The 14,357-nt window shown below is 36.4% G+C and overlaps 1 protein-coding gene across 4 annotated transcripts; it reads left to right on the forward strand.

Annotated features, from left to right (window-relative positions):
* The first annotated feature begins 7,010 nt into the window (after nt 1-7,010).
* Nucleotides 7,011-9,339, forward strand: dusp12 (dual specificity phosphatase 12). Of its 4 annotated transcripts, none has more exons than XM_039675729.2 (7): nt 7,011-7,093; nt 7,385-7,653; nt 7,910-8,023; nt 8,107-8,225; nt 8,333-8,420; nt 8,727-8,910; nt 9,117-9,339. In XM_039675729.2, the coding sequence occupies exons 2-7, from the start codon at nt 7,391-7,393 to the stop codon at nt 9,264-9,266; spliced, it is 918 nt and encodes a 305-aa protein (XP_039531663.2). In that variant the 5' UTR covers nt 7,011-7,093; nt 7,385-7,390; the 3' UTR covers nt 9,267-9,339. The 4 variants fall into 4 exon arrangements, with proteins under 4 accessions (XP_039531663.2, XP_039531664.2, XP_039531666.2 ...); XM_039675730.2 differs by having other exon boundaries at nt 7,036-7,089; XM_039675732.2 differs by having other exon boundaries at nt 7,063-7,081.
* The last annotated feature ends 5,018 nt before the right edge of the window (nt 9,340-14,357 follow it).

The raw sequence follows: 14,357 nt of genomic DNA on the forward strand, positions 1-14,357 counted from the left end.
AATTATGCGAAATGCATTTTCTTCTTATGATAACGTAAGAAATAAACGTGGAATAGCCTACTTTTACTAGTATTTTTGAAACCATCACACACAAATTATTTTTGTAATATGCAATGCTAGCTTGTAGCCTACACCATGCACATGCTATACTTTTTGGGTTTTGTGTGAATGTGCTTTAAGAGTAGCATCATTCTTTCCAACGTTTTAAAGCCTGATCTATCAAATGTGATACAAAAAATATATCATAAACAAAATGACTTGGCAACATTTTTTTTGATTTTGTTTCAAGGCTTAATAAACATCAAATTTCCAAAATATATAATTTTATGCCATTTTTTAATGTGTCAGGTTTTAAAGGGTTAAAACATGTTAAAATTTCAGCTTCATTATTACGTTTCTTCTTTTTATAATCTTAGACTCAGACTATAGTGCTGGCGAATCAAGACTTTGGCACACTGCAACACATGTGTAATAGTCTCACAATCAATAAAGCGATTTTGATATTGGAATTAATGCTTATTTAAAAAAAGATAATTCAGCTAAATATATGGACTGAAATCAAGAAGATGACATGGGTTGTCAAATTAAAAAATATATAATTTCTAAACAATAAAATGTTTAATACAAAAAAAAAAAAAGACTAGCGTATAGGTTAATGACCAGAACAGGCTTCATTAAACCTGTATCAACACCAAGTAATTATTTTAGATTAGCATTCTTGTATGGAGTTTTGGGTCGGGGGATTATCATATTCTTTGTCCACAAACTGCTTAGTGTAAGATCTGCTGACCATGGCCTTTGCGATTTTGGAGAGGGGAAAAAATTCTACAAATTCCAAGCACTCAGTAGTCCCCACAAGGCTACCAGAGGGTCTGAAGACCCCTCGACGCCCCCCAAGATCTCTTCAGAGTGAGGGGTCATCTAAGGGTGAGCTCCCACTACCTCAGGAGGTTATTCAGAAGTCACCGGCATTCAAAGTGTTGAACTCCTGTTCAAGGGGGACACTGAGAGAGAGAGAGAGAGAGAGAGAGAGAGAGAGAGAGGGAGGGAGAGCGTTAGTGATGACCACTCTGTCAGTCCATGAGCTGGGCTGTCGAATGGAAAAAGCACACTGGCTCCCATCCTTGTAAAAACACAACATAAAAGAACACAGGGGGATGCTAACAAAGATGAATGGCTTCTCTTCCAACTCATTCCACACTAATCAGGGCCTTTTCATTTGTTCCCTGTTAGATAATGTAAATTTGTGGAGTCAAAGAAAGGGACTAAAAGGACAATTTATCAACCACCCTTTTATCCCTCTAATGGAGCCACATGTTCCAGAGCATTACAATCGCCCTGATCTGCAAAGTATATTAGAGCTGAAAAGGGGGTAACAAGAATGAGGTTTAGATTTCAGTGCGAACATGAGCGACGTAACGATTCCTGGTGATGTATTCAATCATGTTGCTTTCATTAATGAGGAGAATCACCGTGCAAGGTGTAATTGCTTTTTACATGGCTAAAATATTATGAAATTAAAGGAGATCAGGTGGTCAAGAGATCCAGAAAAACCCTAAATCACAGCAGATTTGAGGGAGATTATCCTGCTGTTTGTCCACAACAATGGCTACCAATGGACCATTCAGTTGCAGAGTGTCGGAGACCTCACCCTTGCAACCATCTATCACCAGTTAAAAGCAGAGCGGCCCACCCCTTAACCTAACAGTCACTGTTCTGAGACCAGCCGAGACAAACAAGCAGTCTGGTCATCTCTCCCTCAGACAACAGCCCGTGTCTGAGGGCACCATGTGGCAAATGCACACATAGCCAGACAAATGTGCCACAAATTTATGAAATGTGCATATTCAAGCTAGTTTTCCAAGCTAGACTCTCACGCCCTATAACTTGCCCTTATTGACTGATAAAGAGATTTGCACTCAGTTTTTTTGTCAAACATTTTTATTATTAAAGCAATATTAAAGGTTTGATAGTATAGTTAAGCTCAATCAACAGCATTGTGGTTGATATCCCTCATTGGAAAAAAAAGCAAAAATGGCACTTACGGTGAGACACTTACAATGAAAGTGAGCATGGTTAATGTTTGAATTGAACTTTTTAAGCTTAGAATATTATAAAAACACTTAAAGGTATAATCTGTCATCATTTATATATTTTGAAGAATGTTGGAGATAAACAGTTTTATTTCCATTGACCTGTATAAGCAAAACTGTTTGCCTTTTTTTCTTTTGGGGTTCAGCAAAAGAACAAAATGCATACAGATTTGGAATGACATTGGGTATTTTATGAGTTTATATGAATTTGATTCATACGGCTTTTTTTTTTGGGGGGGGGGGGGGGGGGGCACCCCTAACTCAACTCTAAACTTAACCCTCAGTGGGGAGTAAGCAGACTGCACAAAATCAATGATAGATGTAATTTTTTTTTTTTTTTTGGTGTTACAATGTTACGACAACAAAGCTGTAAAACTAGACGAAACTTACAAAGAAAATGTGTCATTTGGGCTTCATGTGCTTCATTTTAACACATATTAATGTTTTAACACATTATGTTCATCTTCTGGCTATACTTTTAAAACCGTGAGAATTTTAACGGTGAGCATTACTTTTTAAGGTAAAGTAAAAACATACTTATGGTAATCAACATTATGCCACAATTCCTGTCAGTTGAGCTTGTATCAAACCATAGACTAAACTATAGACTATTGCCAGTTTGTAATAATATTCAGCTTTTTTATCTGATCAAGTGAATTCAAAACCTGTTTGAGAAACAACCTTCCTCTTTGCTCAACTGATCGTATCGAATAGATTGTGTGTGTTTGGGGGGTGGTTCTCCATCTGTCAAACACTCATTAACAGAGCCCCACCATGTTTTAATCAGTCCCTATACACAAACCACGGCCATTCACACACACACTGGCCACACTGGCTTCAACAACGACATATATCATTAATCTCACAGGTCATTAATCTCTGAGCACAAAGGCGAAACATGCTGCAATTTTGGGGTGTGAAACCTCTTTTTGATGCAGACCAATTCGACAAATCACAAAATACAGCATGTTGATCTGTTTTCAATTTGTGTGCTGTACTGTATAAAAACCATGATTGCAAAATTCTTGAATTTTATACTTAGTAATTTGGTTCACAGCCATAAAAAATATTAATCACTATATTTTATTGCTTTTACTGGTTAACTCTCAGATGACGCCCTTAATGAGGGACCTCATTGTTGTTGCACACTAACAAATTTGTGTACATGATAGTAGCTAATTATCACATTCAGCCACTCAAGAATGTGTAAGACAAGAAAAGCCACTTCAAAGGAGTTATAGATGATGCATTTGACTTTCTCGAAAACCGTGTTAAACTTTATCGGAAGTTAATCCACAGTATCACATTGGAACGTCATATTATCAAATTTGCTTTGTGACCGAGCGATCGAGAAAGACTTAAGCAAGAGAGCTGGAGCTGACCTCCAGAAAAGACTGCCAGCATTACCTCACAAGAGGCGTCTTGCTAGCCTACTCTTTCGCCACAGGATGTGCGTCATAAATCTTACTCAAGCTCAATGACAGAGGAGCTCATGGGACGTGACCCGTGACATACTGGTCAACACATTGGTGCTAAACTTAAGCCAACATGCAGGACCACAAAAGAGGAGTAACTATAAAATATTGTAAAACCGGCAAATGAATAGGTATTTTAAAATAGAGGTTAAAGGTTTGTAAAGAGTGCATGTCCAAATCTGATGACTCGGATGTGTTTCTCAAGTCTTGATTTTGATTTTGGTTTCTTGATTGGCTTTAATTTATTGGTTTAAAATGAACTTGAATTGAAATGGATTGATTGATTGATTCTAACATAACCAATAGAGATACAGATTTTTTTTCCCCCAAACTATGGAAAACATTGGAATAAATGTGAAATAAATGTGAAGTGAAAGTTCTCAGCATGATCATGGGACACTTTCTCCAGTCGTGTTCAAAAATGCATATAAATAGAAAAGAGGAAAGAACAGCGATCAAAAAATATATTACACAATGGTTAAATGAATCAACATAGGCAAATGCAGGAACACACTTGGCAATGAAAGCTCCCGTTTCTTAAAGCACCGAAATAGAAACAGCTGAAGTAGGGCTACCCTGAGTGAACTTTAAAGAGGAAGCAACAGGGCAAAATCAATTGTGCCTCAAGAACACACACGTCTTGGGCTGCCAGCTGAGGAGAACTAATGTTCTGATGCGTTCTGCTTCAGCTCTGCTAGAGTCATTTGAATGAATAACAATCACAAGCACTGCAGGGAGGATTCAAGTACGCTGCCAAGGCCAGGTGCATCTGAGGAAAGGTATAGGCTAGAGGAAGTTTTATTGTGCATACAGTTACCACAAAAAAACACCTCAGGACACTTCAGCCACAAATCTTTGCATTATATAACATTGTTTAACTGTAATTTATTTGAAATAAACATAGCACACTTTTTAAGCTAAACATTATGTTTGAAATGATTGAACAATTGACTACCTTTCCTTTTTGCTGGAAAAAAAATACACACACACACACACATCACAGGAATCACTGGAATAATTAGGCTATATTTTTTATACCATCACAGGAATAATTAGGCTATATTTTAAATATATATTTTAACCAAAAATTGTTCATTTAAATTGTAATAACATTTTAATTTTTAATAAGAGAGAGAGAGACTTAGAAATGTTAGTTCTGAGAATGGTCTTACACCATTTGTTTGCAGACTTGTTTTTAATAACTGTTTTTTCAAATTTTGTATTAAAAATAAAACGAACAACTGACAAGAAAGCCTATTGTAAGAAAGACCAAGAGACCAGCTACAACACAGAGAAGCAGATCTTTGTCTGCAATGAGAAATAGTCCAGATTTCAGTCTTTCCAATTCTTCACAGAATTGGTTTTCTCTGAGAAAAAGAAAACCAGTTCTGACAAAGGACAAAATGTGACAAAACTAAAGCTGGTCTCTTGGCCTAGCTATGATCATGAATGAGAAATATAGCAGTCATATAACCCTGTAGCCCAAGACTGATTGCCCACTGAAGCTAAGCAGGGCTGAGTTGGTCAGTACCTGGATGGGAGACCTCCTTAGAAAACCAGGTTGCTGCTGGAAGAGGTGTTAATGAGGCCAGTAGGGGGCGCTCACCCTGTGGTCTGTGGGTCCTATCGCCCCAGTAAAGTGACAGGGATACTGTCAAAGAGCACTGTTCTTCGGATGAGACGTTAAACCGAGGTTTTGACTCTCCATGGTCATTAAAAATCCTTGGAGGATGTTCTTCAAAAAAAGAGTAGGGGTGTAACCTCGGCATCCTGGCCAAATTTGCCCGTTGGCCTCTGTCCATTATGGCCTCCTAATCATCCCTATATACTAATTGGGTTTATCTGTCTCCTCTCCACCAATAATATGGCTGCTGTCGCATCATCCAGGTGGATGTGGTTGTTGAGGAGATTCGCTTTGAGGTCCCAGAAAAAGCTCAATATAAATGTAATAAATTATTAAATATAATTTTAACATTAAATGCATATTTATGTAAAGCCAATATGCCTTTTTGCATGTGCCTTTTTGAAGAATCATTGAGTGTAAATGACATGTCATGGAAAATTTTGAGTCAAAGAGGAACTTTTGACAATGATCTATAATCATTTCCTATCAATGTCCTGTTGCAAGAGCAAAGGAAGAACTCTTAATGTCTCAAGCCATCACAAAGAGTGTAGGAGTAGAGTCCACACAGATGTGAAGCATCAGTCCTTGCATTGCTTATAAGCTCTTAATCCTAAATCTGCCTTTGTGGGTCTAGACAAAGAGAAGATTCTGGTACAAACTTCTTATCAAAATCAATAACCCTAATCATCCCATGACAGTTGCTTACTAAAGAAAAAAGAGAACAATGTGTGTGTTTCTGCTGATTGGGGATAATGTACAAATGCTGTGCATCCCAAGAAAGACATACGTGCAACAGGTTGGATAGGGATTCTGGGGAACTATATGAGGCTAAGTTGGACTTGTCCTGAGAAGACCAGTCAGATTAAAGCACAGGCATCTGCTCTGTATGGGACAGTAACTTGTTTTTGTGTCCATCAAGATCATATATGCCATAGAGAATACTCCACTTCATGCTCACCGAATACTTCTAATTTCACTGTCAATATCTCAGTAAATTTCTGAGAAAATACGCAATTTTCATGAATGACTAAGACTATATGCTATAGGCTAGAATAGATGAACAGCCATTGATGTAATTGAAATGACAGCATGTGTCATAAGGTGCAGTGGACTGAACTCCTTCACTCCTGTTTAAATGCCACAGTGTTGGCTTTCATTAACACATGCTGGACAGCCAAAAGCCTTCCAAAAGGGCAGAAATAGAACACACTATGGGAACTCGATAGGATGCAAAAAAGATTTAAGGCTCAAATAAAATCTAATACAGCAGTTCCCAGAGTTGGTAATATTGTACGGTACAGCTCTATAAATTCTGTTTTAAACTGCTTTGGTACTAATGGTTCTACAATAAAACATATGCTCTCAAGAAACTTCTGGCTGAACTTTTTTTTTCTTTCTTTCTAAAAACATAGCAGACTGTAGATCAATGTTAAGTTTGTATAGAGTTTCTGACTTAGGATTCCTTTTTTTCTTTAATTTTATTTGCTAATGCCAATTATATTTGCCAATGTTTAAACTATAGTTTTAAAAAAAATGTCCCCAGAAGCTACTGTGGCATTTTAGAAGTAGGCTACATCACCACACTACCTTAATGATTACAAACTCAACGGAAGTCCACAAATGGAAAAAAATAACATGAATAAATTTTTGTAATGGTTTTAAAAAACGTTTTTAACAGAATAAATCGCATAGAAAGGAATGCCACGACTTAAATCACACCACGTTTTTCAATATTGCAATGTCAACGAAGTATTCATTTCCTATTAACGCCATCTAGAGGCATCGTGAAGCCATAACATTACAGAGTTCTGTGCGGAACTAATAAGTGCTTTTTGTTTCTCACGGACTTTTTTATTTCACTGGACCTCAATCTTGACAGCAACCTGCAAGTAACCATGCAAGTAACATTTGAATTCAGTAGCGTTGATGTTTATATTTGTGGCGGTAATGCGCACTTAAAAGTTGTTTGCCAACCGCCATTAAAAGACAAAAGAAGAAGATGTTTATATTATAGTCATCCTTTAAAAGAGCTGCGGGCGAAATCCATTTAAATTAATAAAGGCTATTATAGTCTCTTATGAATTTATAGAAGTTAAATAATAACCATCGGAATGTAGCAGTAACAGACATGTAACGTTAACGTTAGTTTCAAAGTTATACTTATTGATATAAGCTTTGTTGTGTTTACCCAGTAAACAATGATAGGAGTGGAGGCTGGACTCTACATCGGATCTTTGTCTGATGTGAAGGATCCTCAGAGCCTGACAGACGCCGGTGTAACACACATACTCAGCGTCGACTCAGAGGAACCTGCAGTGTCTGGATTCCACACGAAATTTGTCCGAGCTCTGGATGATGCGTCCACAGATCTCCTGAGCAGACTGGATGACTGTGTCAGCTTTATATGTGATGCTCTCAGCACACAAGATGAGTCCAAATCACCAGCAGTTCTTGTGCATTGGTAGGTTAAGTTTAATAATTTATACAAACTTTAATGATTCAGATGCAGTATATAATACATAACAGTGCATTAGTTAGTGATATTCACAAATGTAATAAATTGTTGACGTTAATAAAGTTAACATGTGTTATATTAAATACACTCATCTAAACTATTATTAGGAGGAACACCCGTTTAAGTTTTCATTAATTAAAGGAAACTGGAATTCAACTTTTTTTCCTTAATTTTTTTTATTTGTTTGTTTGTCTGTTTGCAGCCATGTTGGACAAAGTAGAAGTGCGGCAGTGGTGACTGCTTACCTGATGAAAACACAACACCTGAATCTACATGATGCATATTCTAAACTCCAAAACTTGAAACCAGACGTTAAGTGGGTGTTTTTCATTATTTATCCTGTGATGACTCGTTTGTTAAGAGCATTATTTTTGAAGAGCGTTCCACTCATTTTCTCAGAATGAATGAAGAATTTCTGGACCAGCTGGCAATCTATGAATTAATGGACTGTAAAGTAGATACCACAAATCCCTTATACAAACAGTTTAGATTGAAGAAAATTACAGAGAAATATCCAGGTATTGACATACTTAAACTTGCTAATTGGTCTATATATATATATTAAATACAGTAATGAAAGACACTTACCAGGGCCTATATTAAAGTCATATTTTGATAAATTCAGAGCTCCAAAATGTGCCAAAAGAAGTCTTCGCTGCTGACCCTGCACAAACCCAGAATGCAGAAGCTGTATACAGATGTAGAAAGTGCAGGTAAATTTGTATTTCTTTTTATGCGCAACATATTTTGTTGATCCTGGAACAACATTCCTGTCTGAAAATGTAGTCTTAACCCTAAACCTATCCCTAATACCAGAGGGAAATGATACAGTAGGTGAATAACACTGATGTAGAAGCACCTAACCCTGGTTATAAGCCTAAACTTGACATAAACTGTAGACCTCAAATCTAATCGGCTGATTGGAATGTTGTTCCAGGATCAACAAAGTTGTACTTTTGTGAAAGCACGTTCACCAACTATCAGTGTCGTAAGATGCTGTTTTCTTCCGTTCCCAACAGACGCACACTTTTCCGTCACTCCAGCATTCTCAGTCACTGTGTGGGAGAAGGAGCCTCTTCGTTTTCTCATAAGAAGACGAGGATAGTGAGCCTTACAGCTGAAGATCAGAGACAGTGCACATCCTTCTTTATAGAGCCAGTGCAATGGATGGAGCAGGCCTTACTTGGTGTTATGGATGGACAGGTAGTAGCTGACTGCTTCACACATCTGGACACACAATTAAATAGAATGATCAAAATGTTGTTCCTGTATGTCCATTTACTTTTTTACAAGTATGTTTTTTTTTAACTATTGGCTAGAGATTGTAGTGGCTATGCCATTTTGTTTCTTTGTTGGTGTTTTTTTTAATATATTTCAAAGTAAAAGCTTTTGTAATATCTCTCTTGTAGCTATTGTGTCCCAAGTGCAGCTCAAAGCTGGGCTCGTTCAACTGGTACGGTGAACAGTGTTCGTGTGGGCGCTGGGTGACACCGGCCTTCCAGATGCACAAGAACCGAGTGGATGAAATCAAACACATCAGTATATCTGCACTCAAATGACCAACAAATAAACATATGTATTGTATGCTCTGAAGTTTTTGTCATTGTTAGTGTTTTAAATTGCAATAAATATTTCATATATCAGAAATAACCTGTAAAAAGCACTGTGCTTTACTTTTATTCAAATTTTGATTCTAACTAGGGCTGTGCAAAAGTTAATTGCGATTAATCGCATCCAAAATAAAAGTCTGTGTTTACATAATATATTTGTGTGTGCTGTATATAATTATTTTGTATATATAAATACCTGTGCATGCATGTATATATTTAAGAATTATTTGCGCTTAAATTCTGTATATATTTATTAATACATAATCTATATTATATAAATATAAATATTTTATATATGAATAACATATTTTCTTAAATATATACATGCATGTGTGTGTATTTATATATACAAAATAATTATATACAGCACACACAAATATATTACGTTAACACAGACTTTTATTTTGGATGCGATTAATCGCAATTAATTTTTGCACAGCCCTAATTCTAACTAAGTTTTATTTTATCTACCTTACCATTCAAAAGTTTGGGGCCTTAAAGGGATACTCCACTTTTTTTGGAAATAGGCTCATTTTATAACTCCCCCAGAGTTAAACTGTTTAGTTTTTCCGTTTTCGAAACCATTCAGCCGATTTTCTGATATTTAGAAGAATATCAGTAACCAGACAGTTTCTGGTTTCATTGACTACCATAGTATATATTTTTTCCTACTATGGAAGTCAATGAGACCAGAAACTGTCTGGTTACTGATATTCTTCTAAATATCAGAAAATCGGTTGAATGGATTTGAAAATGGTAAAACCCAACTGTTTAACTCTGGGGGAGTTGTAGAATGAGCCTATTTCCAAAAAAAAGTGGAGTATCCCTTTAAAAGCTATGCTCACCAGTGCTACATATTTGATCAACAGCAGTGTTGGGTAACTTACTCTAAAATAACTCAAAAGTGTAATTAGATTACTGTACTAATTACTCTCTTTAAAAAGTATTTAATTACTTTCTAAATCCCATATCAACCTCAAAAGGATAGACATGAATAAATAAATACTATAAAATTGCATGAATTATTCTTAAACTGACCAAACAATTTAAAGGGAGAAGGTTACATAATACTCATACTTTTTAACATCATAATATACAATTTGGTGTTAAACCCACTATAGTTTTATATAGAATTGTTCTAGTTAATACCAGTGGTTCTAAACTCCAGTCCTCTGGACTGCAGTGGGCTCTGCACATTTTGTGTGTCTCCCTTATTTAACACACCTGATTCAGATCATCAGCTCATTTGGACTGGAGAGACTCCATGAACAGAACGTATCAGATAAGAGGCATACAAAATTTATGGAGCAGCGGGTGAGGGCTAAATTATAGAAATTAAATTATAGTAACTAATTACTTTTAAGTAATTAGTTACTCCCAACACTGATCAACAGTAATAATCAAAATATTGTGAAATTCAAATTGTTAATATGTAAAAAAAAACAAAAAAAAAAACTAATACGCTTCCTGTCTTGACTTTATCCAGGCTTTAGTGTCAAGTATCATTATTATCATTTGTCCAGGATTCTTTGATTGATATTAAGTTCAAAACAGCTGCATTTATTAGAAATTATAAATGCCTTTACTGTCACTTTTGACCAGTTTAATGCATCCTTGGTAAATTGAAGTACAAATTTCATAAAAAATGCATGTGTAAATTAAATATATATATATATATATATATATATATATATATATATATATATATATATATATATATATATATGGATGAACTTGTATTGCAAAGTTGTATCCAGTAGGTGGCGACAAATAACTAGTACTGTGCAATTGCATTGGACTGTATTCTGCATGCTATTCAAAATAGTGGAGACTAAGGAGTTCTTGGTTACACCTGCACTATAGATGACAGATGATCATCATTTGTCAAAGTGAGACACTTTGACTTGGTTGAGAAGTACTAGATGTATGAGGACGATATAACAAACTTGGCTCCTGACTTGCTAAATCTGCTTCTAACAAAATGAGAAAAAAAAAATAAAAATAAAAAAGATCTATAAATTGATCCATAAATTGTCATCTTATACTTTGTATTTGTATGATATGTAGCACTAATTCAGATTCATGGGCATATAGTTTCCTCTTGACCCCCAGCACATGGTTGTATGATGTTTATTGAGAGAGTCTGCATTTCACTGTGGGTGGTTATGGCATTGAGTTGTGAAATCCTGTTGTGTTTATGAGGGTCATATCCGTAATGACCTGAACTCTTTCTGTGAAGTGTGAAGAGTCACCTGCTGTGTATTTGCGCAACATAGATGACATCAGTTGAGAGAGGAGCAGGGTTTCAGGAATAGAGGAGCTAAGAAGTAAACTTAATGTAGGCTATCTCCTCAAAATGATACTCACTAACATGATATATGCTGTTGTTTTTGCGTTTTCAGGAACATTAAATATCAATGTAATGCTAAAGAAAACGTTTGGCTGGAGTAGGCTATATATGGTACACAGATCATATAAAGGAGAAACCAGGAAAGTGTGCTTGGTCAACCCAATCCTGATGTTGCAGACTTGCTGTCATGGTCTTGGTTAGAGCTGAGATGGAGGTGTGGAAAAGCTAGACATCTGATTGGTTCAGAGACCCACTTAAGCTGTGTGGAACAGTCTTGACCTTTTCAATAGTAGCAATTTGGCCTTAAATACACAGTTTTTGTTTATTCTTTCCTTTCAAGAGTAGTTAGTGTAAATAACTGTTTTTACAGACATGCCATACATCTGGAAATGAGAAAAGATGCTGTTTTTACATATGGAATAACAGGCTGTGTTGCCTAAACTGTGAAATTGCTATCAGTTGGGTGTGTAAGACTGAACAGAAAAAGTGTAGTTTGCCTTTTATTACTTTGTGTATCAGTGGTGAGACTCTTTTTAAACAGGTTTAAAATCAATAGATCAGTAAACAATAGTTGTTTTTTTTTAGATGTCAGCATTTTCAAAGTAATCACAGACAAAATGTTCATTTACCTTGTCTTGCAAATGCAATGACTTAAAATAAAATGCTATGATACCAATATTGTAACATATGTTAAATAATTAACATGCAAGACAAGTATTTATTCTTCTCAGATTAGATGAGTCTGTGTAGCAACACAAACAAGCAGTAGACAGTTTCCCTGCTATTTCCTGCAGATCTATGTAGTGAATGCATTTGTGTAACAGCAGTAGCAAAGCACAGATGTGTATGGATCAGATGTTGAGCACATGGATGGACTTTCTTCACTGCTAAATTGGTCTTCTTCAGAGATCTAGATGGTTTTACATCAGTTTTTGGTTATTATTATTATTTTTTTTTTTGAATTCTGTCATCATTTACTTACATTCAAGTTGTTCTAAACCTGTATGAGTTTATTTCTTCACTAGGCTATAACACACACACACACACAATTTCAAGAATGTTGGTAACCAAACAGTTTCTATTTCCCATTGACTAGTATGATGTTTATACTTTGGAAGTCAGTGGGGACCAGAAAATGTTTGGTTACCAACATTCTTCAAAATATCATCACCAAAAACTCTTAAGGGTGTATAAATTACTGAATTTTCATTTTTGGTTGAATTATTCCTTTGAGCCAATATTGCACTCTGAATTAGCAGTTTAAAGCTACACTCTGTTTTTACCCCCATCTAGTGGTGAAAAGCAAATAGTTTCCGATTTCGTTTTAACTCCTGCGGTGGCCAATGTAGTCCAAGATTATCATGTCTTCCAGTTCGACCTCGCCCATGAGTGTTAAAGGGGTGATGAACTGAGAAATCAAATTTTCCTTGAGCTTTTGACATCTAAGAGGTCATCATATTATATATCCTGTAAGTTTCAGAACTGAAAACGTCCTTGTTAGTCCAATAAAAGCTTTTATTGACACAGCCTCTAAAAACGACTTGTTTTTAAAAGTGGGGAACTATGACGACAAAGAGGATAAAACACCACCCCCACAGAAGATGATCAACGCCTGCTTCACCACGGCAGGTTTAGCCCCGCCCACCGATTCGCGCATTACACATAAGCATCATACATGTACATGCTTACCTCGTGATGACAAACTGGATCGCTACCGAGCAATACAGAATATTGTGCAGTGCCTGGTTGTGCAAGACAGTCGCTGCATAAGCTTCCTCTGGATTCCAATAGGACTGCATGGATAAAATTTATTTTTAAAGTCCCTGTGAAATCAAAATTGAACCTATTTACTTTGTTAGCGTATATTACTAGTCTTGTGGTGAACAATTAATCCGTGCAAGTGAATATATATATAAAAAAAATGTTTTACCCTAGTAATCTTTAATCAAAATCTGAAAAGTTACTTCCGGTCTGGAACGGTTTCTTTTTCTGATGACGTAGGTTTCACAGTTTGGGTGGGGAAACGCTTAACCACTCCCCTCAAACCGTTAGTTTGCTATGGGCGAGAGATGGAGAGGAGGAGCGCTAGAGTAAAACCCTGCCCTCTGTTCAATATTCCGTTTCACTTGGAAATACGTCACAGCACTGGAGAAAAATCGTTTGCAACTTCCGGTTCACGGGGACTTTAATGACGTTCCAGCTGATGAGGTAAAACATCGTCGTCTGTTCGCTTCATTTCACTGAGGATTGTTTTGTCAACAAGACTGGATTAGCAGACCGATTAAGAGTAAAGAACGGTGCTGTGCCGTCTATATTGGATCTGACAGGAATATTGTGCAACACACAGACTCTGGGTTGAACATGTATGGGCGAATCCGGTTGCCATTTGACAACATAGGACGTTTTCCCCCACGTACACCGACGGGTGAGTTAAACTCATTATAATATGCAAAACTGTTCTCCACTCGCAGCAGTGGGTGTTTACTTCCAAGTCTTCAGTGCGACACGCCCATAAAAACCGACTGTTTTCACAACCAGGGTACAAAATAGCCTATTACTTGTTCATTTTGATGTTTTTGAATGCAAAAACCAAGCGAACGTTATAAGTTGACCTCAGACAACAATATAATAACATTTAAAAAGCCAGTTCATGACCCCTTTAACTCAAACGTAAACGCGAAAGGCGAAGC

The sequence above is a fragment of the Pimephales promelas genome, chromosome 5 (genome assembly GCF_988280905.1).
Source record: "Pimephales promelas chromosome 5, fPimPro1.hap1.1, whole genome shotgun sequence".
Classification (NCBI taxonomy): Eukaryota; Metazoa; Chordata; class Actinopteri; order Cypriniformes; family Leuciscidae; genus Pimephales; species Pimephales promelas.

What these genes read in the sequence shown, in the direction of transcription:
- dusp12 (XM_039675729.2), top strand. Translation starts at nt 7,391, where the DNA reads ATGATAGGAGTGGAGGCTGGACTCTACATCGGATCTTTGTCTGATGTG. An exon ending in CCAGCAGTTCTTGTGCATTG is followed by an intron (nt 7,654 to 7,909) that starts GTAGGTTAAGTT and finishes GTCTGTTTGCAG; the next exon opens with CCATGTTGGACAAAGTAGAA. An exon ending in TACAGATGTAGAAAGTGCAG is followed by an intron (nt 8,421 to 8,726) that starts GTAAATTTGTAT and finishes CGTTCCCAACAG; the next exon opens with ACGCACACTTTTCCGTCACT.